The sequence below is a fragment of the Tachypleus tridentatus genome, chromosome 7 (assembly GCF_004210375.1).
Source record: "Tachypleus tridentatus isolate NWPU-2018 chromosome 7, ASM421037v1, whole genome shotgun sequence".
In the NCBI taxonomy this organism is placed as follows: Eukaryota; Metazoa; Arthropoda; class Merostomata; order Xiphosura; family Limulidae; genus Tachypleus; species Tachypleus tridentatus.
The window spans coordinates 172516583-172539107 of record NC_134831.1 but is presented as its reverse complement, the minus strand read 5'-3'; the positions used below and the strand labels follow the sequence as shown (position 1 = coordinate 172539107).

General features: G+C 32.6%; 1 protein-coding gene across 2 annotated transcripts in view; it reads left to right on the top strand.

Moving 5' to 3' along the window:
- The window catches only part of LOC143257257 (monocarboxylate transporter 10-like), a 182315-nt gene extending 160723 nt beyond the window's left edge, over positions 1-21592 (top strand). For both annotated transcript variants that reach the window (XM_076515689.1, XM_076515690.1), the window contains exons 2-5: positions 4314-4647; positions 5905-6187; positions 9316-9697; positions 15134-21592. In XM_076515689.1, the coding sequence (XP_076371804.1) occupies positions 4314-4647; positions 5905-6187; positions 9316-9697; positions 15134-15789 (1655 nt within the window). In that variant the 3' untranslated portion in view covers positions 15790-21592. The remainder of the gene's footprint in view (positions 1-4313; positions 4648-5904; positions 6188-9315; positions 9698-15133) is intronic.
- Positions 21593-22525: the final 933 nt, after the last annotated feature.

Genomic DNA, 22525 nt, shown 5'->3' with positions numbered 1-22525 from the left:
GAGTATTAGGCTTAACTATATGTTTTGCATAAACCATTATTTTTAACATCAATATTAGGCTTAACAATATTTCTTTTTTATATAAACCATTAGTTTTATCATCAGCATTGGTTTAACAGTATGTTTTATAATATATGTTATGTGTAACCCATTAGTTTTGCATAGGTATAAGGCTTATGTTTTATATAAACTATTAGTTTTAACACGAGTATTAGGCTTAACAATATGTTTATACAAAGTTTTAGTATTAACAAAAGTATTAGGCTTAAAAATATGCTTTATACAAAGTATTAGTTTTAACATGAGTATTAGGCTTAACAATGTGTTTTATACAAAGTATTAGTCTTAACAAACTTAAGGCTTACTTGTTCTATGTATTCGGAATAAACCAGCTTTATATTTTATAAATATTAGTAATCTATAGTATCTGATAATCTCTGATACGTTGTTAAAGTTATATATCAGTAATAAAATGTAGCAGAATACAATTAACTCTTTTTTTTTTCAGGGTAGAAATATTGTTTCTCACTGTGAAATGTTTCAATACGTAATTTAGCGAAGTATGATTTACAAATCCACCAATCCACAAATTGTTTCGCTAGTGTTGTCCAAGAGTTGGCGAGAGACCGATAGCTTTTGTGTGTACCCTAAAATAAATGTTAAAACAATAAATATGTACAACATCTGCGCTAAGTTTCTGGAAGTTAAGGTATTAACACAAAAGAATAAAACAATAAAAACATTTTGTTGAATATTCATAAGTGTGTGTTTGTGGTGGGGGAACCTTGTTTTTGAAAAGCAAATTTTTTCTTTTTTGGTTTAATAAAAGTAAATCAACTACAAAATGTAGTGCAGGAAGTGTTAATAACAATGGAAAAGTTTCATACAACTTCCATTTCGTTCTTTCTTTAATCGAAAGTCCATTACCTGTATTAGTTAAAATGTACGCTACATAAAATACATATATTTTCATCATTTTTAATTTATTCATCATATGTTATAATGAGTACTTTGAACTGTCAGCTAAGTATATGGATTGAGGGCTAGCCTAAACCTCCTGAACTGTTTAAACCTCGTGAGATGTTATAAGAATTATGGTCGAAAATATCCATAACAGCGAGAGTACCCCAGTGATGAATAAGCGCATTCTAATCATTATGAGTTTGTTTCTTGACATTGCACACTCCTAGTTAAGGCATTAGCAATGGTACTAACGTGTTCTGGTGATTAACGTCTTCGGACTGTAAATTCGACAATTCACGGTTCGTAGCCCGTTATCGCAACAGTTCATTCGCACTTGGCCTTGGTGCGTTAGAAGAATGACAATCAAACCCCAATATAATCAGATAAAAGTAGTATAAAATTTTGTGGTGGGAGTGATATTGACCACCAGCCTTCTGTGTATGTAATTTTTAATTTTGAAATATGTAATTAGCATCCCTTGATTAGAAATAGTACATAACTTAGAGCAAGTCTAGGAAAATGTAAATATTTTATTAATGCGAAAGGAGAAGTTAGGGGAAATACGACTAGATTCGGTTAGCGTTCAAATAAAAAAAAATATTGATTTTGAGTAAATTTGAATAAAAGCTTTCTCTCGTCTTTGTGGTTCTGGCAGTCGGCCCGGCATGGCCAAGCGTGTTAAGGAGTTCAACTCGTAATCCGAAGGTCGGGGTTCGAATCCCGGTCGCACCAAACATGCTCACCATCCCAGCCGTGGGGGCGTTATAATGTTACGGTCAATCCCACTATTCGTTGGTAAAAGAGTAGGTCAAGAGTTGGCGGTGCGTGGTGATGACTAGTTGCCTTCCCTCTAGTCTTACACTACTAAATTAGGGACGGCTAGCGCAGATAGCACTCGAGTAGCTTTGCTTGAAATTCAAACACAACACTGATTCTGGTAGTAACGTTTCTTTTTTCTGTATTCGTCAACTGTTCATTGTATTGTGATACGCGTCTCATACGTCATTTATTTTATATTGGACTAAGAAATGCTTATTAAAACAATTCAGCGGTATAGTTCCAAGAACAGTACTAATAAATAAATAAAAATATGCAACCAACTAAACCTTCACAAACATCTTTTCTCCTTCCGTGTCTTATTTCAATAAGAAATATTACACTGCGTTTTCGTTAAAGCAAAGTAGGCTAAATGTAATATACTATTGGCAAAAATGTTTGGATTTCCACGCAATGGGTCCAGCACAATAGAGCTCTTAGGTTCGGTAAGTGTAGTGTCTGTTTTTTATTTTTATTTTTCCTGATGGATGCCACGATTCCTTGTTATTTACTGAGAGCAAGAAAAGACTGCTGCCGAAATGAACGCTTTCTGACCGTTGCCATTTCCACAAGACGTGTCAGAGGGGGATATATTAAATTCAAATCAACTTTTCTACACGGTACAATGAATTCATGCATATGTACAATACCCACGTGAATATAAAACCAAACGGCAACAAAACTGTACTCAAACACAGATTTCTTTTTATACGTTTTTAATTTTTGTGTTCCTATTTTCAAAATATTTCTTTCGATCAATCGAAGGAGTAAGTCACGTTTATTGCGTGAAATTCACTCACAACAATAAATATTTTTCTTCTTAATAAATTTCTTCTTCCTGAGCCTGATCGTTCAACATATAAGGAAACTGATGGCTTAATGTTCTCATCGATATGAAAGTATATATATATATTTCTAAGATTAACCGTTCAGGATATACAGATCATAACAGACAGACACTCAGTTATCACGTATATAGATTAAGGTTTACATTACCCTTCCTAGATTTATATCTTAGAGATGGATGCATGACCTGGGCTCGCTATGTCCGTTCTCTTAGTTTCAGATGTGGGGTTGAACTAGTTATTTTTTTTCCTTTTTATGTGACTCAAACTATAAATAGTTACAAATGTTTGCAGCGGAAGGATCAAAGTTGTAACAATGCAATAGGACTGTATGATACGCGTATCCCATCAAAATGGTAAAGTAATAATCCTCCCACGCTGTGTAAACAGGGCCCGCGAGCCATAAAAAGAACGTATCACTGTATTAGTACCGTGACATAATCACAAGTAGAATTGAAGAAACGGGACCCTAAGCCCCTTCGCGTTGGGTAAAAATACATTACCATAGACAATGATCTCCTAAATGAGTTCCATCAGCTAGACTCGTTGTGAACAGTTACTGAAAATTTGATGGGTTCAGCCACGGGATTTATAGGAATTGCAAAGATGGTTTACTTGCGACCTCTATGAATACAAAACTAAATGTGAAAATAGAAACTCAATGAAAAGCAAATTCAGTAGAAGAGTCATAGCTACCCATTGAAGGAGCTAATCTAGCGTTCCTTAATGCTCAGATATTCATTCCCATGCAAGTGAAGATGTGTGGGCGAAAACAAAAGTGAAATATAATTAGATATGTATATATAAACCAAACTTACTCCAACAACACTTCTCTTCAGATGTTTGCCCCCTTGCTGTTACTGTGCTTCCAATACTGGTTTCTTGGTGTTACAACTCTCTACAGATGTATTATGTCCATGTCCTGTAACGGGTTGATCTTTTCTGTTATCAAATTTTCTACAATAGTGTTTTACAAGATGTGATAAATATCCAATCATGACACTCCAGGAAGAATCCAGAATAACATTCTAAGTTTGTGATGTAAATATCTCTAATTATTTCTTATTATTTACTGTAATTCAGCACTGTTTTATAAACTCTTAAAGATACATAAAGTAGCACGTGTTACGATAATCACTACAACTTATCATAATAACTTAAAATTACTGTATATCTCCTATTTCATGAGCTAGTGTATATCTTATGTTTCACAGTTTAGTGTATGTTTTGTATTTGATAGATTTATGAATATTTTGCACTTAATGGATTTACATATACAATTATCAGAGGGTGCTTTGATGACTATATTTGTTTTATTATTTCAGTCTGTGTTAAGGGTAATAGTATTTTAACAATGTTAAAGATAGAGTATATTAACATCTCACTAAACTGGTTTTAGTAACTAATAAACGCAATAAATAAATACATAAAACCTCCAAGCAGACGCTTTCAATAAATATTATTTTTGATAATTTTATGGTTAGTAATTAGAAAATTTTAAACTTTACTGATACACTTAGTACTATTTAATTTGCAGAATAATAAAAAATTAGATAAATTTCAGGGGTCGCTTTAAAAAAATGTTTTTATAATCCTTGTACTTGTTAGGCATTTCTCACACTTCTTTTATTATTGTCTTGTTATTAAAACACTTCTGAATTTTGTTTTATTTTTTTGTCTATTTTTCAGTGTGTATGGGGGCCTTTTCCACATGTGTTGCTCTCTTTCTCTCGCCTGTCATTGTCGCCATCTGTCGGCGGAAAAGTACAAGATTGTTAGCAGTTCTGGGAGGACTAATCACAGCCCTCGGATGTCTCTTTACATCATTTGCTACCCAATTTCACCAGTTGTTTCTCAGCTATGGGGTTTTTGTAGGGTGTGGCGTAAGCATGACCCGTGATGCTGGAACTCTCATGATTGGTCAGTACTTCAAACGGAAACGAGAACTTGTAGAAATCGTTATTTTATGTGGCATGGGACTAGGGATGGCAATTATGCCGGTGATCCTGAGTGAAAGTATAAGGTAGGTGGCGCTGATAAGCCCGGATTAAGATACAAAGTTGTAAATAGGATAAGCATGTCCTCCTACGTATTTTAATCTCTTCAGTTCATCCAAGAAATACCGTTTAGATTCCCCTGAGTTTCCAAATACTCATGATAATTTGAATGCAAAATGTTTGTTCAATTTCGCGCAAAATGATCTCTAATTTAGCAGTATATGGCTAGAGAGAAGACAGCACCACTCACAACCAACTCTGGGATTAATCTTTTACCAACAAATAGTGGGATTTGCCCTCACATTATAAAGCCCCCACGGCTGAAAAAGGTGAGCTTGTTTGTCGTGACGGATATTCGAACCCATGACCCTCAGATTACAAATAAAGCGACCTAACCACTTGGCCATTCCAGGCCGTTGTAAAACGCATAAACTGAGTAAGTTAAGTAAAAGTGTTTTATCTATTTTAGTTAATTTTAACAAACTACGTGACACAAATTCTTTGGGCCGCATTCCGTGACACAAAGTATTAGGATTGTATGTGTCTAGTAGTTGGTACGGGCGAACTATGAATCCGAGAATTAATGGTTGTTTAGTTGACGAAAAAAAATTCATCTTCGGGGATTGTGGATGCGACATAAGAGTGACAATCAAGTCCCACTTTTTGATAGGAAAAAGTTGGCTGTGAGTACTTTTATCTGCCTTTCTTATTGTTTATTTGTTTGTTTGGAATTAAGCATAAAGCTGCAAAATGTGCTATCTATGCTCTGCCAACTACTGGTATCGAAACCGTTGTAACTCCGCAGTTATAAGTTCAGCACTTATGCTTGAATACGTACGCAAGTTGAACTGCTAAATCTGGTGTACTTGTTGGTTTTTTTCACATACCCGTCGTTAATTTTGAAGTGACAAACTAATGAAAGCAGCTTAACTGTTTGTAAAATCAAGTTGTAATTACTTATATCACTTAAAGAAACACAAATTTTAATAGTTTGTAACTCTAGTTGTAACAGAGTTTCAATTGTAAAGTTAAGTGTAAAATAATTATAACTACCTAAAATGTTTAACACAACAGTATTTATCTGCTGTTGATACTCAATGTAACAAAATTTCAACATTGCATTCATTTTCTAGAAAATAGGTTTAAAATAAAATATTTAGATGCTTTTAACACCTCGTGTAACAGTTTTAACATTAGCACCTATTTTTTAAAAAAATAGGTGTATAACACAATATTTGTTTCAGCACCCTTTAGAACAGTTTAACGTGACACCTATTTTCTAGGACAACAGGGTGGAGACTTGGACTTCAAGCAATCACTGGAGTCGTCTTCATTACTTTCCTTCTGGGGGTTTTCTACCGACCAGCATCCTTGTATCACCCTCAGAGGCGTGCTATTCTACATCTGAAGGGTCTACAGAAACGATCTAAAGCCAAGGATAAGCAAGCAGTTGTGGAAAAACCCCCTTTCTTCGACTTCGGAGTGTTGAAGTCTAGAACCATACAGATTCTACTTCTAGGAACAGGCCTAGCTGCCTTTGGAGCTCACACTCCTGTCATTTTGCTCGTGAGTGGTTTAACTCTTAACTTAGAATAATATTAATCATAATAACCAATGACATTATAAAACAGCTTAGGCCTTATACTACTCTAAAGAAATTAGGCCTAATGAAACGGTAGCTCTATTGAAAAACGTTTTGTTCCAGACCCGTTGTCACAAAGCAATTGAAATTCTATTACTGCAAACCAAACTCTAATTATTTAAAAGAATGTTTAAATGCAAATAAATTCTAAACAAAATAACGACTAATTTTCTTAATATAATTTCACTGTCATTTCTCAAGGCTCAGTACAACTGGCATAAATTTCTTTAGAAATGAGTTTGCTAGCATCGAACCGAAACTTCATGCTACACTATTTCATAATGAATTAGCACGCGTCATAAAATAGTTCTGAGGAATGAGATTATTCTTGGATACTTAACAATAATGTTGTTGGAGTCTTTTTCTAATGTAATAATGCACTGAAATGCAGAATGTTTATTTAATTTCAATTTTCTTTTTTTATACCCGATATTATATAACCAAGCCTAAAATAAAGATACGTGAGTGGACTCATTGGAGCCACTAAAGTGAACTTTTGCAGAAAGAATAGTACAATCAATCTTGACTTTAAAGAGAGAACAAGACTATGTTTTTGTGTTCAGTTGTGATATAAATATATTACACTCATACAAAAATACGCTACTACCTAGTCTCTTGTATCTAATATCCAATTAGGCCTACGCTAATACTAGTTATCTAATATTAAGTTAGACCTGATTCTTATATTTTGCCTAAAACCAGATTATATTTTTGACATCAGCTCCTATCCTTATCGGCTGGATGGGTGAGATGTGAGGTGTTAACTAACCATTCTTTCAAAGTAATATTTTAACAGCTAATGTGTGGTTTACAACAGACTTATTCTTTGCTCATCAACCAACTCTTTAAATACTGCTAAAATTGAAACATAATAGTTTCAAATAAATATATTAACACTGCCATATCTGTATCGTTATAACTCAACAAGGTAAATAACCTTTTACAATTTGCTCGCGCCATTTATTAACCAGTTGAAGAAACGTGGTTTCTTTTTCCATCCCACGAAGATTTGGCGTATGTAAAATATTAATATAATCTAAATAACGCTTCTTCGGGTTAGAAAATGAAAGACAGGCACAATTTTATTCTGAACTTTTAAACTGCAAATATAAAATTACCATACTTTAATTTTAGTGCACTTTTCCTTTAATTTCAGACTGAACATATGAAACGTTGGATTTTCATGTGCAAATCTGAAACTCGATTTTTCATGTAGGAAAGAGAAACAATACCATACATTTGTCAGAATGGTTCATTTCAAGTTCACTTTATTTTTATTATTTCAGAAACTAAATCATATTTATATTGGTTTTTGTCGCCTTAGATAAAATTAATATTCGTGTATTTTTCTTGTACGACTTCAAGTTTGGTTACAATGTGACAACAGTGGCTCGTAATATCAATCATGCATTTGAATGATTAAGGATATTTCGTTCTGGTGTCACAAGCCTTAGAAATGAGCCTTGGGGTCGCCCTCAGACAGCCATTAATGAGGAGGAACTGAAGGCTTCAATTGAATCAAATACCTGTCAAACTGTTAGAGAACTTGCCAACAAATTTATTGTTTATTATTCAACAGTTTCCTGATATCTTGAAGTAAGTGGTAAGGTGAAAAAGCTTGATAAGTGGGTACCTCACAAATTGACTGTAAACCATCAGACAAGACGAGTTGAAATGTGTTCCTCACACCTTATTCGCAATAAAAACGACCCGTTCTTCCAGAGAATTGTCACCTGAGATAAAAAGTTAATTATTTACGACAATCTACGACAATCGGGACAGTGGGTCGACTGTGAAGAAGCAACAACACATATGTCAAAACCAGAATTTCACCCTGAGGTCAGTGTTTGGTGGTCAGCAGTAGGTTGTGATCCATTATTCACAGCATAGAAATGTTATTGTAAACTTGAAATTCTGCATCAAAAGTTATCACGAAAACATCCAGCAATAGTCTTGCAGTGGATTCTTACCACTTCATGACAATGTTTGACCTTATGTCTTGTGCATGACTGTCCAAAAACTAAACAAATTTCAGTACGAAACTTTATCTTGTCCACGATATTCACCAGATTACCCCTACAGCTTATCACTTTTTTAACATTTGGACATTTTTGAAAGGAATAAATGGTTGCAAACCAAAGGTCAATTGAAAGTGCCTTTAAAGACTTAATCGCATCAAAGGACATCCGGTTCTTTATAAAGATAGTATTTATGAACTTTCAAGTCGTTGGCAGAAGTATATTGAGTCTAAAGGAGCTTAATTTGATTTAATAAATTAAACAATAAAAATATCTACTTGTTTCACAGTTTCTTTTAAAAATCCGACATTTCATAAGCAACAGCCTCTTTCTGTCATAATTTGCTGACAACAGTATACTGGAAAACGTCATCTATCGGTAATGACCTAAAATTATGTATCTAAATATTATAGCCTAACTTGTGATAAAACTTGAAAGGTCATTAACGTGAATGCTAAGACTACATATTCACATTAAAGTTCCTATACACTTCAATATAATATCTTTCTTCTGCAATATTATGCTTAACTTGATCTGGGCAATTATCAAGAATTTGTTGAAAGGCACCAACATTACCTCTACTTATTGGCAATGGCTTCGAACTATGTTACTGAGATAATTGCTATGTGTTTAACTGTTACAGCTTTACATGTAATAACATTTAATAGAACGTGAACGTTAAGTTTAAATATTTATTTTCAAATAAACATACTTTTAGTTTTAATGTATTTCCTCTGTTTCAGTTTGTTTAAAGTTAAGCGCAAAGCAACACAATGAGATATCTGTGGTTTGTCCACCACGGGTATCGAAACCCGGTTTCTAGTGTTGTAAGTCCGCAAACATATTGCTATGTTACTGGGGAGCATTTCTTCTGTTAAGACTATGTAGTCAACTTCCAACAAAATTGAGAAAATATGTTAAAAGTCACTACAAATGTTTAACATTTGGTAATTCGGTATTGTTGTCTTTAAGAATGGTGTAAAGATGTTTGGTCAATACTTCACCTTTCTAGTTATCTTAAATTTTACTTCTAGGTGTACCAGGGTGAGAAAGAAGGTCTGGATTACCAATCTCTGCTGCGCCTTCAAATATGTTTAGGCCTAGCTTTTATTTTTGGGTGTGGAGCTGTTGGCTTTATCGTCGTAAAGAACAGTGTCCAGTGCATGATCGCTCGTCAATACCTCTGCCAGGCTTCCTCGTTCATGATCAGCGCCTCCCTCCTTGCATTTACAGCTCTGGAAGAGTACCAGGGGTACGTATTGTTCGTGTGGATTTACGGCCTCTTCTACGGGGGCTACAACTATTCGCTTAAGATGTACACGTACGAAAAAGTGCGAGCACGCAACTTTGCGAGAGCCTGGGGCTTTGTCCAGTGGTCACAAGCCATTCCTTTTGCCATAGGAGTCCCTGTTACAGGTACGTATATATCCTTTGTATTGGTTGAACCACTTTAAGTTCTGGACAGTCATACTTTATACACATCAGCTTTTTCTCGAAACAGAACTTTTTTTTCTAATTAAATAAACTGTTTTTATCGGTGTACCTGATTTACACAAAGTTCGCGAACGAATAAGAACAAATTGAGGGATTATCGGCAAAAATCTTTTAATTAACAATATTGGTATGATTTAGCGCCATCTAGTGACAGCGAAAAGACTTGTACGAGTTCATTTCATATATGATCATATTTCCTTTAACTGCTTTGAATTAGATTATAGGCAAACTGAATAATTTGAACAAAAACGTTCTATCAATACTGGATCAATAGTCTTTCTCTCATCCTTCTTTTATCTTCATATTATCTTCATCAGAATTTCCATCTATTTTCTGTGTCTTTCTTGCCAGTAGTTTCTAAAACCGAGTTTAAATTTCTCCACTAAAGGGCAAGAAAAATTTTATTAATTAAGATATTCATTTATCATATGACTGTTTATTACTATTATTATATCCACCTTAAATTATTTCTGATGGCTTCGTACAAACAATGTCATTTCTTCCCACAATATTCTCTACTAGAAGACATGAGACATATATTACATAAGTTAAAACATAGATTTTTCCACAATTTATAATACACTATCTTGTTTCCTGACATATGCATAAGATACCGCTAGATGGCAGAACAAACTGTAAGTACGTGAATCAGCAAAGAACCACACCTCTTCCTAATGAATAAATATTTTAATTTTTACATAAGGATTTAAAAATACATTTCCTCACAGCTTTTCTTGGGTATATAGTTTATTTCGCTAGTAATGTAAGCCGTATAACGGTAAGATATTCTAGTGTACGGTACTTTCAGGCTAAATTGAAGCCAGAAAGCGCTTTCGGTAAAGTTGCTATTTTGATGTATATTTTACTACATGATATAACACCCTTTATAGTTAATATACACTTAGCATCATACAATTTAAGTTGATATACATTTATCACGTAGCATCATACAGCCTAACCAATTGATGTGCACTTCACCACGTCGTGTTTTATATAAAATAGTCATTAGCGATATGTAAGTAGTTCAAATTAAAATAGTTTGATGTTAGTAATTATGAATAATAAGTGCTCAATGAAAGAAAATAACAGTAACAAATCACTCACTCTCTATATTCTATATACAGTGGGGACGAGGCGTTCCGTCTACTACAGTTTATGTCAACATTCACACAGGTTACATCGACAATATACAGATATATATTTAATAATAGTCTATCTTGTTCACACAGGTTACATCGACAATATACAGATATATGAGTTTAATAATAGTCTATCTTGATCACACAGGTTACATCGACAATATATAGATATATGAGTTTAATAATAGTCTATCTTGTTCACACAGGTTACATCAACAATATATAGATATATGAGTTTAATAATAGTCTATCTTGATCACACAGGTTACATCAACAATATACAGATATATGAGTTTAATAATAGTCGACTTTGTTCACACAGGTTACATCAACAATATACAGATATATTAATTTTATAATAGTCGGATTTGTTCACAGAGGTTACATCAACAAGATATAGATATATGAGTTTAATAATAGTCTATCTTGTTCACAGAGGTTACATCGGCAATATATAGATATATGAGTTAATAATAGTCTATCTTGATCACACAGGTTACATCGACAATATATAGATATATGAGTTTAATAATAGTCTATATTATTTACAGATGTTACATCAAAAATATACAGATATATGAGTTTAATAATAGTCTATCTTGTTCACAGAGGTTACATCAACAATATATACATATATGAGTTTAATAATAGTCTATCTTGATCACACATGTTACATCGACTTTATATAGATATATGAGTTTAATAATAGTCTATCTTGTTCACAGAGGTTACATCGACAATATATAGATATATGAGTTTAATAATAGTCTATCTTCTCACAGAGGTTACATCGACAATATACAGATATATGAGTTTAATAATAGTCTATCTTGTTCACAGAGGTTACATCGACAATATATAGATATATTAGTTTAATAATAGTCTATCTTTTTCACAGAGGTTACATCAACAATATACAGATATATGAGTTTAATAATAGTCTATCTTGATCACACAGGTTACATCGACAATATATTGATATATGAGTTTAATAATAGTCTATCTTGATCACACAGGTTACATCGACAATATACAGATATATGAGTTTAATAATAGTCTATCTTGATCACACAGGTTACATCGACAATATACAGATATATGAGTTTAATAATAGTTTATCTTGATCACAGAGGTTACATCGACAATATACAGATATATGAGTTTAATAATAGTCTATCTTCATCACACAGGTTACATCGACAATATACAGATATATGAGTTTAATAATAGTCTATCTTGTTCACAGAGGTTACATCAACAATATATAGATATATGAGTTTAATAATAGTCTATCTTGTTCACAGAGGTTACATCGGCAATATATAGATATACGAGTTAATAATAGTCTATCCTGATCACACAGGTTACATCGACAATATATAGATATATGAGTTTAATAATAGTCTATCTTATTTACAGATGTTACATCAAAAATATACAGATATATGAGTTTAATAATAGTCTATCTTGTTCACAGAGGTTACATCAACAATATATACATATATGAGTTTAATAATAGTTTATCTTGATCACACATGTTACATCGACAATATATAGATATATGAGTTTAATAATAGTCTATCTTCTCACAGAGGTGACATCGACAATATACAGATATATGAGTTTAATAATAGTCTATCTTGTTCACAGAGGTTACATCGACAATATACAGATATATGAGTTTAATAATAGTCTATCTTGATCACACAGGTTACATCGACAATATACAGATATATGAGTTTAATAATAGTCTATCTTGTTCACACAAGTTACATCAACAAGATATAGATATATGAGTTTAATAATAGTCTATCTTGATCACACAGGTTACATCGACAATATACAGATATATGAGTTTAATAATAGTCTATCTTGATCACACGGGTTACATCGACAATATACAGATATATGAGTTTAATAATAGTCTATCTTGATCACACAGGTGACATTGACAATATACAGATATATGAGTTTAATAATAGTCTATCTTGATCACACAGGTTACATCGACAATATACAGATATTTGAGTTTAATAATAGTCTATCTTGTTCACACAGGTTACATCAACAATATATAGATATATGAGTTTAATAATAGTCTATCTTGATCACACAGGTTACATCGACAATATACAGATATATGAGTTTAATAATAGTCTATCTTGATCACACAGGTTACATCGACAAAATACAGATATATGAGTTTAATAATAGTCTATCTTGTTCACACAGGTTACATCAACAAGATATAGATATATGAGTTTAATAATAGTCTATCTTGATCACACAGGTTACATTGACAATATACAGATATATGAGTTTAATAATAGTCTATCTTGATCACACAGGTTACATTGACAATATACAGATATATGAGTTTAATAATAGTTTATCTTGATCACACAGGTTACATCGACAATATACAGATATTTGAGTTTAATAATAGTCTATCTTGTTCACACAGGTTACATCGACAATATATAGATATATGAGTTTAATAATAGTCTATCTTGTTCACAGAGGTTACATCAACAATATATACATATATGAGTTTAATAATAGTCTATCTTGATCACACGGGTTACATCGACAATATACAGATATATGAGTTTAATAATAGTCTATCTTCATCACACAGGTTACATCGACAATATACAGATATTTGAGTTTAATAATAGTCTATCTTGTTCACACAGGTTACATCAACAATATATAGATATATGAGTTTAATAATAGTCTATCTTGATCACACATGTTACATCGACAATATACAGATATATGAGTTTAATAATAGTCTATCTTGATCACACAGGTTACATCGACAATATACAGATATATGAGTTTAATAATAGTCTATCTTGTTCACACAGGTTACATCGACAATATATAGATATATGAGTTTAATAATAGTCTATCTTGATCACACAGGTTACATCGACAATATACAGATATATGAGTTTAATAATAGTCTATCTTGTTCACAGAGGTTACATCGACAATATACAGATATATGAGTTTAATAATAGTCTATCTTGTTCACAGAGGTTACATCGACAATATACAGATATATGAGTTTAATAATAGTCTATCTTGTTCACAGAGGTTACATCGACAATATATAGATATATGAGTTTAATAATAGTCTATCTTGTTCACAGAGGTTACATCAACAATATATAGATATATGAGTTTAATAATAGTCTATCTTGTTCACACAGGTTACATCAACAATATATAGATATATGAGTTTAATTATAGTCTATCTTGATCACACAGGTTGCACCGACAATATACAGATATATGAGTTTAATAATAGTCTATCTTGTTCACACAGGTTACATCGACAATATACAGATATATGAGTTTAATAATAGTCTATCTTGATCACACAATATACAGATATATGAGTTTAATAATAGTCAGGTTACATCGACAATATATAGATATATGAGTTTAATAATAGTCTATCTTGATCACACAGGTTACATCGACAATATACAGATATATGAGTTTAATAATAGTCTATCTTGATCACACAGGTTACATCGACAATATACAGATATATGAGTTAATAATAGTCTATCTTGATCACACATGTTACATCGACAATATACAGATATACGAGTTAATAATAGTCTATCCTGATCACACAGGTTACATCGACAATATATAGTCTAATAATAATAGTCTATCTTATTTACAGATGTTACATCAAAAATATACAGATATATGAGTTTAATAATAGTCTATCTTGTTCACAGAGGTTACATCAACAATATATACATATATGAGTTTAATAATAGTCTATCTTGATCACACAGGTTACATCGACAATATATAGATATATGAGTTTAATAATAGTCTATCTTGATCACACAGGTTACATTGACAATATACAGATATATGAGTTTAATAATAGTCTATCTTGATCACACAGGTTACATCGACAATATACAGATATTTGAGTTTAATAATAGTCTATCTATTATTACATCGACAACATACAGATATATGAGTTTAATAATAGTCTATCTTGATCACACAGGTTACATCGACAACATATAGATATATGAGTTTAATAATAGTCTATCTTGATCACACAGGTTACATCGACAATATATAGATATATATATTTAATAATAGTTTATCTTGATCACACAGGTTACATCAACAGTTTACGGATGTATATATTTTATAATAATCTGCTTTGTTCACACAGGTTACATCAACGAACAATATGGCGGCAAGACAGGGTTCTACCTGTCTTCTGCCTTTACATTTCTTGGAAGTGTCACGTTGTTTCTCATAGACATTCATAAGCGTCGCGTTCAGAAGAGAAAAATGAGTATGTTTAGCAACTCCCGACGATGTTCAGACGCCTGCCTCAGTACCAGGACGCCAAGCCGTCGGTCGTCGTTCCAGGACTCGGTGTTTGGGCGCACTCCGCCACTTTCCCGGCTCCATCAGCGTAGCCTAACTTTCAGCAATTACACGGACCTGCGGCGGCAAGAACTGACATGTATCTCGGAAGAAGTGGCGATGGAAAATTTTCTGGAGGACTTGGTGGACGACTGCATCACTTCCTGTAACAAGGAAGAAAAGTACTTGATGCTTAGCGAGTACGAACAAAATTTAAACAAAACTCAAGAAGAAATGGAAGACGAAAGACGGCCTAAACCATTCAGAAAAATCTCCATTATCAACCCTCCTAGGTTAGAAACTTGCCCGAGCTGTATGAAATACGTTTCGCCGTTACTAGATAGCAGCACTGATCAAATACCCATTGGAGACTTGTCACTTCGGCGAAGTGAGCGACAGTTGCCCAAAACTGTTTGTAGTGTGGACGTTATAGAAGAAGCTACAACTTCGCTGTGATTTGATTGGTCATACTTTAGCTGGTGATCCAATCAAAGTCTACTATTCAACACGTGATAAAAACTAAATCATTCTATTTAAAAAAATATTTAATTCAAAGCAAGCCTCTAGTGAGTTTGTATTGCGCATTCAGTGTCCATAAGAACCATTAAATTACTGCGATTTACGACGGATACTGAAATATTAGACATCTTAAGATGCGAGTTATATTTCTAAAAAAAGAATACTCAGTATGCAACGAATAGTTTAACTAACGCGATGTCCTCTGCACATTTAAATGATATGTTAAGTGATTCCAACCCATAAAAAGTTCTTATGTTAGGCCTTGAAGGTAACAAGCAGTTATTACTTTGCTCAAAATACTGCTTCGGAAGCCACATTTACGTCTTTAGAAACGCAATAAGTTGGCTTAGTTACGGTTTATACTCACGTTTAACGTCAGAGGTTTAAAAATCGCCTGTGTTAAATAATGTAAGCTATTTGAAAGTTTACGTTTGTTTTTTTTTCAAGCGTCTGTCCCTCCTCAATTAACCCCCGCTAGTAAAGCGGTAAGTCTCCGGATTTACAACGCTAAAATCAGGGGTTCGATTCCCCTCGGTGGGCTCAGCAGATAAGCCCGATGTGGATTTGCTATAAGAAAAACACACAAACACACCCATCCTCAATTAGAATTTCGAGATCCAATTACGAGCGTACGCTCGGAAAAACGTTCAACACTGTTCAGCTACAAGTTAAAAACAAATAAAATGTGCATTTGTTATTGTTTTTTTTCTACCGTTGTCGTTCCTTAGCCCCGGATATGCTAGAAACTGACAGGACATCAAAATTTCTACCTACGCTTTTTTTTTTTAGGTGGGGTGGGGATAAAGATTTTTCTTTCTAACATTTTCGAGATGTGTTATTTCTTTATATGAAACTTTCCACGCCATGTTCACGAACACGTGGTCGCTAATCACCAAAATCCAGGCTATGTGTGAACCAGAACAGGAAGTAGCCTGGATAATCTCTATTTTCCTATCCATAACAACCCCTGAGCATTCTTTTCCAGATGATGAATCAAGTGAATCGGAACACGAATTCAGTAGTTCCAATATGGCGGACAAAGCATTAGCTCTTTTTGCTTTTTTTTTGTTGTTGTTGTTGATAAAACAGCCTAAAATTTATTTCCAGGATTAACCCTTGTTTTGTAGGTAACTAGAATTATCATAATACAATCGATACGGCTCAAGATAAACGCTGAGAAAATATTGTTTGCGAGATATTATGGCAAAATATTTTAAGCGCGTTCTCTATTGATACAAATTCTCCGTCATTTTGATGACGGTACCGTAACTTTACTGAACGAGTTAGGACTAATTAGCTTAAACCATTTTATTAATACCTCTTTACATCAGCAACTACGAAGTATACCATATCACTATAGACATGATGTTAATATATAATTATCTCGTACTAGAGGATTAATAGGGTAGCACTGATCGCATTGAAATCTAACGTTGTAATTGTTTCTGAGTTTATCGTGTTTCATCCATTTACCATTTATTATAGGAGTTATTTTTCCTATTTTATTATTGTTTTCAAATGCATGTTTTATTTGGATAATTTATTTGTTTACTGTATAATGCATCTGGAAGACAAAGTATCTTAAAAATTATAGGACAATGGTCTTAATCCACAAAAGAAATAAAGAACTCGGAGTGTGAAGTAGTTACAGTTTCTATTATAAAATGTTAATTTTGTTATTACATATAACAGATGGGCATACTGTTGATTTTATAAACCCCTAAACGTTTTTAAAAAAGACTTTATAGACGCACTTTGATTTATATAAGTAAAAGACAAAATTACACAAAATAAATGTAAAATAAACACAGTTATCTAGCTCGTGTATTAACGTTTTATTTATTTATTTAATACCCCTATAAAAATCAAAGGGGGGTGAAAGGAAGAAAAAACTTATTTTCAGTCCTTAGGGACAGATCAAGCATTTTGTATACCCAGTAACCATTTTAAAAAGTTATATTTGATTAATTTATTATAAATTTTGTTAAATAAATCCGTCAGAAACCATATATCATTGGGTCCAGTGTAAAAAAAAAAAAAAAAAGCTTATCAAAATATGCTCATATGGCCCCTAGGGAAAAACTAGGGGCGTAATAAGTGAATTCCTGGGGTGAACAAGAGTTTGATTCTAAATTTTAAATTCCCTAGTTATGTTAGACAGTAACAAGGATATTATAGAAAACTAGTTTTAATCACAGAAAAAAAAATCTTTCCTACTGTAATATCAAAATTTTCCCTTTTTATAATATTAACTCTTCCCTGCTACAATATTAAATTGCCCTCTTGTATATTAAGCTATTCTATATTGTAATAATAAACTGCCCTTTGTTGCAATATTTAAAATTTTCAAAAAATTCGTCTCTTTCATTTTTCTTTTCAACTTCTTAAACTTGTTTAAAATATTGATTCATTGCTTCAATCTCCGTCAGGGGTTTTATTATTAATATTTTGCTATCAATGACACGTCTCAGTTAAGCCTATCGAAACCACTGGAACCTGTTTTTTATTATATTTAACTGTTCTTGCTTGTAATTGTATTGTGCATAGTTTTCCACCAATTGGAGGACCATACAAAAGTTTATAATTTGTATTGAATATTAATTAAGTATTAATGTTAATCGCTTTTTACTTACTCGATTTGACGTTACACGTTTCAACCGAATTTGGTCCAACGTGAGCTGCCATTACAAATTTAGCTTAAATTAGACTGCCATAGATTTTAGCGCCCTCTGTATTTTGTGATAATATTTAACGGAAGCCAACTTGAGCTCATTTGTGTTATAATAATAATGTGTAAAAATAATTATTGTCTTATATAATTTAGCAGAACGTTTTACTTAATGGAGGTTTATTTAACAAGGCATGGATATATTTCAGTGAATAAGAAAAGTGTGGTAAATGTTACATATTTGGTTTCCATGAGTATTATGTGTGACGTAAAAATGTTATGTGTGACGTAACAATGTGTACCAAATTTAAAAAAAAACAAAACTAGTCTGGAATAACCATGGAAACTAATTATTTTTAATGTTCTAAGCCTTCATATGTGTAATGAGAAAACGTTTATTGGTTACAAAATATCTGTGAAAAGTGTAAGATTTATATTCTCTACTAATAAATTATCTACTGAACAAATTTGTTTGTTTTGAATTTCGCAAAAGACTACACGAGGGCTATCTGCGTTAGCTGTCCCTAATTTAGCACTGTAAGACTAGAGGGAAAATAGCTAGTCATCACCACCCACCACCAACTCTTAGGCTACTCTTTTACCAACGAGTAGTGGGACTGACCATCACATTATAACGGCCCCATGGCTGAAAGGGCAATCATGTTTAGTGTGAAGAGGATTCGACCCCGCAACCCTCAGATTACGAGTCGAGTGCCTTAACCACCTAGCCATGCCGGGCCTACTGAACAATTAAATAAGTTAATTATTTTTATTTCCATCATGTTTTTGTTTTTTTCTTTTTTAATTCTAACCCTTTCTGTCCACTGACTTGTTACTCCCACCCTAGTGGCAGAATCGTAACTTTATGGACTTATACGTTATAAGTCGTATTTCTATACCTGTGATAGGCAGATCAAATATAACCCTTTGTGTAGCTTTGCTTTTAACAACAAACAAACGACCCACTTATTTGTTTGTCTTTCGATATATTACGTTATATTTACCTGTTTATCTGTTTATTTTCGTTCATAATTTAACCAATAGTATTGTATCTTGCAAAGTATATTAATTTGAGGATATGAACTAAATTTTGTTTTATCCGACAATGAAGACTGTATATTCTGATAACATCAAGTGTATTCGTAACTAAAAAAATCATTTTGTCTTGAATTTCGCGCAAAGCTACAAAAATATGTGTTCGTGTTTTTATTATAACAAAGCCACATCGAACTATCTGCTAGCCCATCGAGGGGAATCGAACCCCTGATTTTAGCGCTGTAAACCCGTAGCTACAAGAGAGCTATCTGCACTATCTATGCTTAATTTATCAGTGTAAGACTAGAGGGAAGGCAACTAGTCATCATCTCTAACTCTTGGACTACTCTTTTACTAATGGATAGTGGGATTTACTGTCAAGTTATAACGCCCTCGTGCCTAATAAGGCAAACATGTTTAGTAGAATGGGGATTTAAACCTGCAACCCACAGATTACGAGTCGAACGCTCTAATTACTTGGCCATGCTAGGTCAAAGAGTTCATTAAATTTTCCTAAATCGCTAAAATATCAACATTTCAAATAAGACAGCCTGAAAATAGTTAAACTATTATCTATTTTATATGTCATACATTACACTACACGGAGCTAGTACTGTTCTCTACTGGTCAAATTATTTATTGCACTGTTGTCATATTTCCAGTTGATTGTTGCAGCTGCTGACTTCTACTGGTGATTTTAAGCAGTAAACAATTCCATTCATATCTCAAAATGTCTTGAATATACACCTGATAAAATAAATTTGTTGAATAGTTAGAAAAAATATAGAAAATTACTAGAAAAACATTGATAATGTGTTATACCAAGACAGTAATTTCTTTTTTCTCTCTTTATTAACATTTGCTTTCTATTTAAAGATATACTATAATTCCTAATTGAGTACAACTATCGAAATACACATAGAATAATTTTCACTTACTAATCATTTGGATGTGGAACAGCGTTTGTTCGTTCGTTGTAAAGTGATTTGAAAATTTATTTTTACGAAGTCACATTTCTTAAAACATAATTTTAAACTACATTATTTCAAATTGTATATTCTTGTTTGTTGTTGTTTTGTTTGATTTAGAGCAAAGCGACAGTGCTGTGTCCACTGCAGTCAATCAAACCTCAAATTTTTACGTTCTATTACTGTTTCTGGTATAATTGGTTAAACCAAGGGTTCTCAAACACTGTCAAGAGGCAAACGAAGATCCCACTCCAGATTTATGTTATTTCTGTACTACGATTTCATGTGCGTCAATCCAACTAGGTAATTTAATAAGTTTCATGTATATTGCGAACCTCCTTTAGTATTATCGCGGACCACCAGGAGGCCGCTGACCACAGGTTGGAAACGTCTGAGCTAAAATATTTAATTTCCATAGATAATGTGAAATAATACGCTATAAAAGACTCTATAAACATACGAACTCAGTATGAAACAAAAGGAAATAAAATTCTCTCTTGTTTTGGTGAGCATGTTATGATGGGACTTCATAACCACCGTGAGTGACGACACCTCATCAGCCACGTAAATCTGAAATAATTTAGTTTATTTTTCGACAGCAAAAGGACGACTTCATACATTTATCACAAACAATGTTGACTGTTTAAACGATCGAAAATTAACATGAAATGACAAAGAAAAACTTACATAGGAATTTTTTTTCTATCAGCCCGAGTTCATAAAAAACAGCACAGGTAGTTTCAAAACGTAATTCTAGATATTAATTTAAAAAATAAATAAATATGGTGAATACTTTAGCCTCATGAAGGACCTTAGTTTGAGATAGGCACATAATGTAAATGTTGCCTCAAATGAACGCATTTTAAGCCAGAAATGGGGAAAGAAATATGATTCACCTTTGAACCAGAAACAGAGACAAGTTGCAATAAACCACAATGCAAATTTTATCCAAAAATAAAACAAAGGTTTAAACCTAAAACAGGAGATGTATTTGCACAGAAGCCTAGATTGCAAGTTGCAACATGAAAAACGAGATAAAATTGAATAAAAATTTTAAATAAAGTCTGAGTCTCACCAAAATATTAAAAATTAATATTTAATTAATAAATAAAATTAAGAAATAAAATCTAAAAACAGTGTATTATATTAACTTAATAATGTAAGAATCAACGAACTCCATTCTTCGGCTTTCCAAATAATAACTGTCGATAAATAAATATTTTTATCAGAAACTACATGTTTCTCGTGTCGCTTTGTAAAAATAGTAACTACTGCTAACTTCCTTTTAACAATATTAATTTTAGTCAACTATTCTTAGTTCTAGAATAATCAGGTTCAATGACTGAGAGTTAAAAAGATCTAAACGTGTCTGACTAATATTCAATATCAGCTTTTCTGCCCTCTGTTGGTGGTTTAAAGTACTAGCTCTAAGTATAACAACAACGTAATGTGAAATAAAATAGATTGTAAAATTATTTTTTATTTATTTAGACCGTATTTTTCGGTAAAAACTTAAACTTAAGAACTTGGCTAATCTATTCATTTTATGATGTTTTTGCATAAAGTAACTTTCTTTATATTTCATCAAATAACCACAGGTGTAAGGTAGCAAAACTGAAAGAACAAGTTAAAAATCACAACGATTGTTTGAGAAAAAATTAACAAACCTGATTATAATATTTACTGAGCTTTCTTCTGTAACATTAAACTATAAAAAACCAGCATTTTAGAACACACAGTTCCGATTATCAAATAAAAGGTAGTCAAAAGTACAATTTAAGCAAATAGTTCTCACTCGTTTTGACAATTGGCAAAACACTATAGGTTGTGTAGGGCAGAAAACAATTATCTGAGCAAAAAAATCCACAACATTCTATGTAAATATTTAGGTATAAACACTAGCTTCTAATTTCTCGAATAGTATTAAAGGTCAGAGAAGAGTGGTCAGTTATACAAGAGATGCTTAACTCCTTTATAATCGTGTTTTGGTAACGAGTTAGAA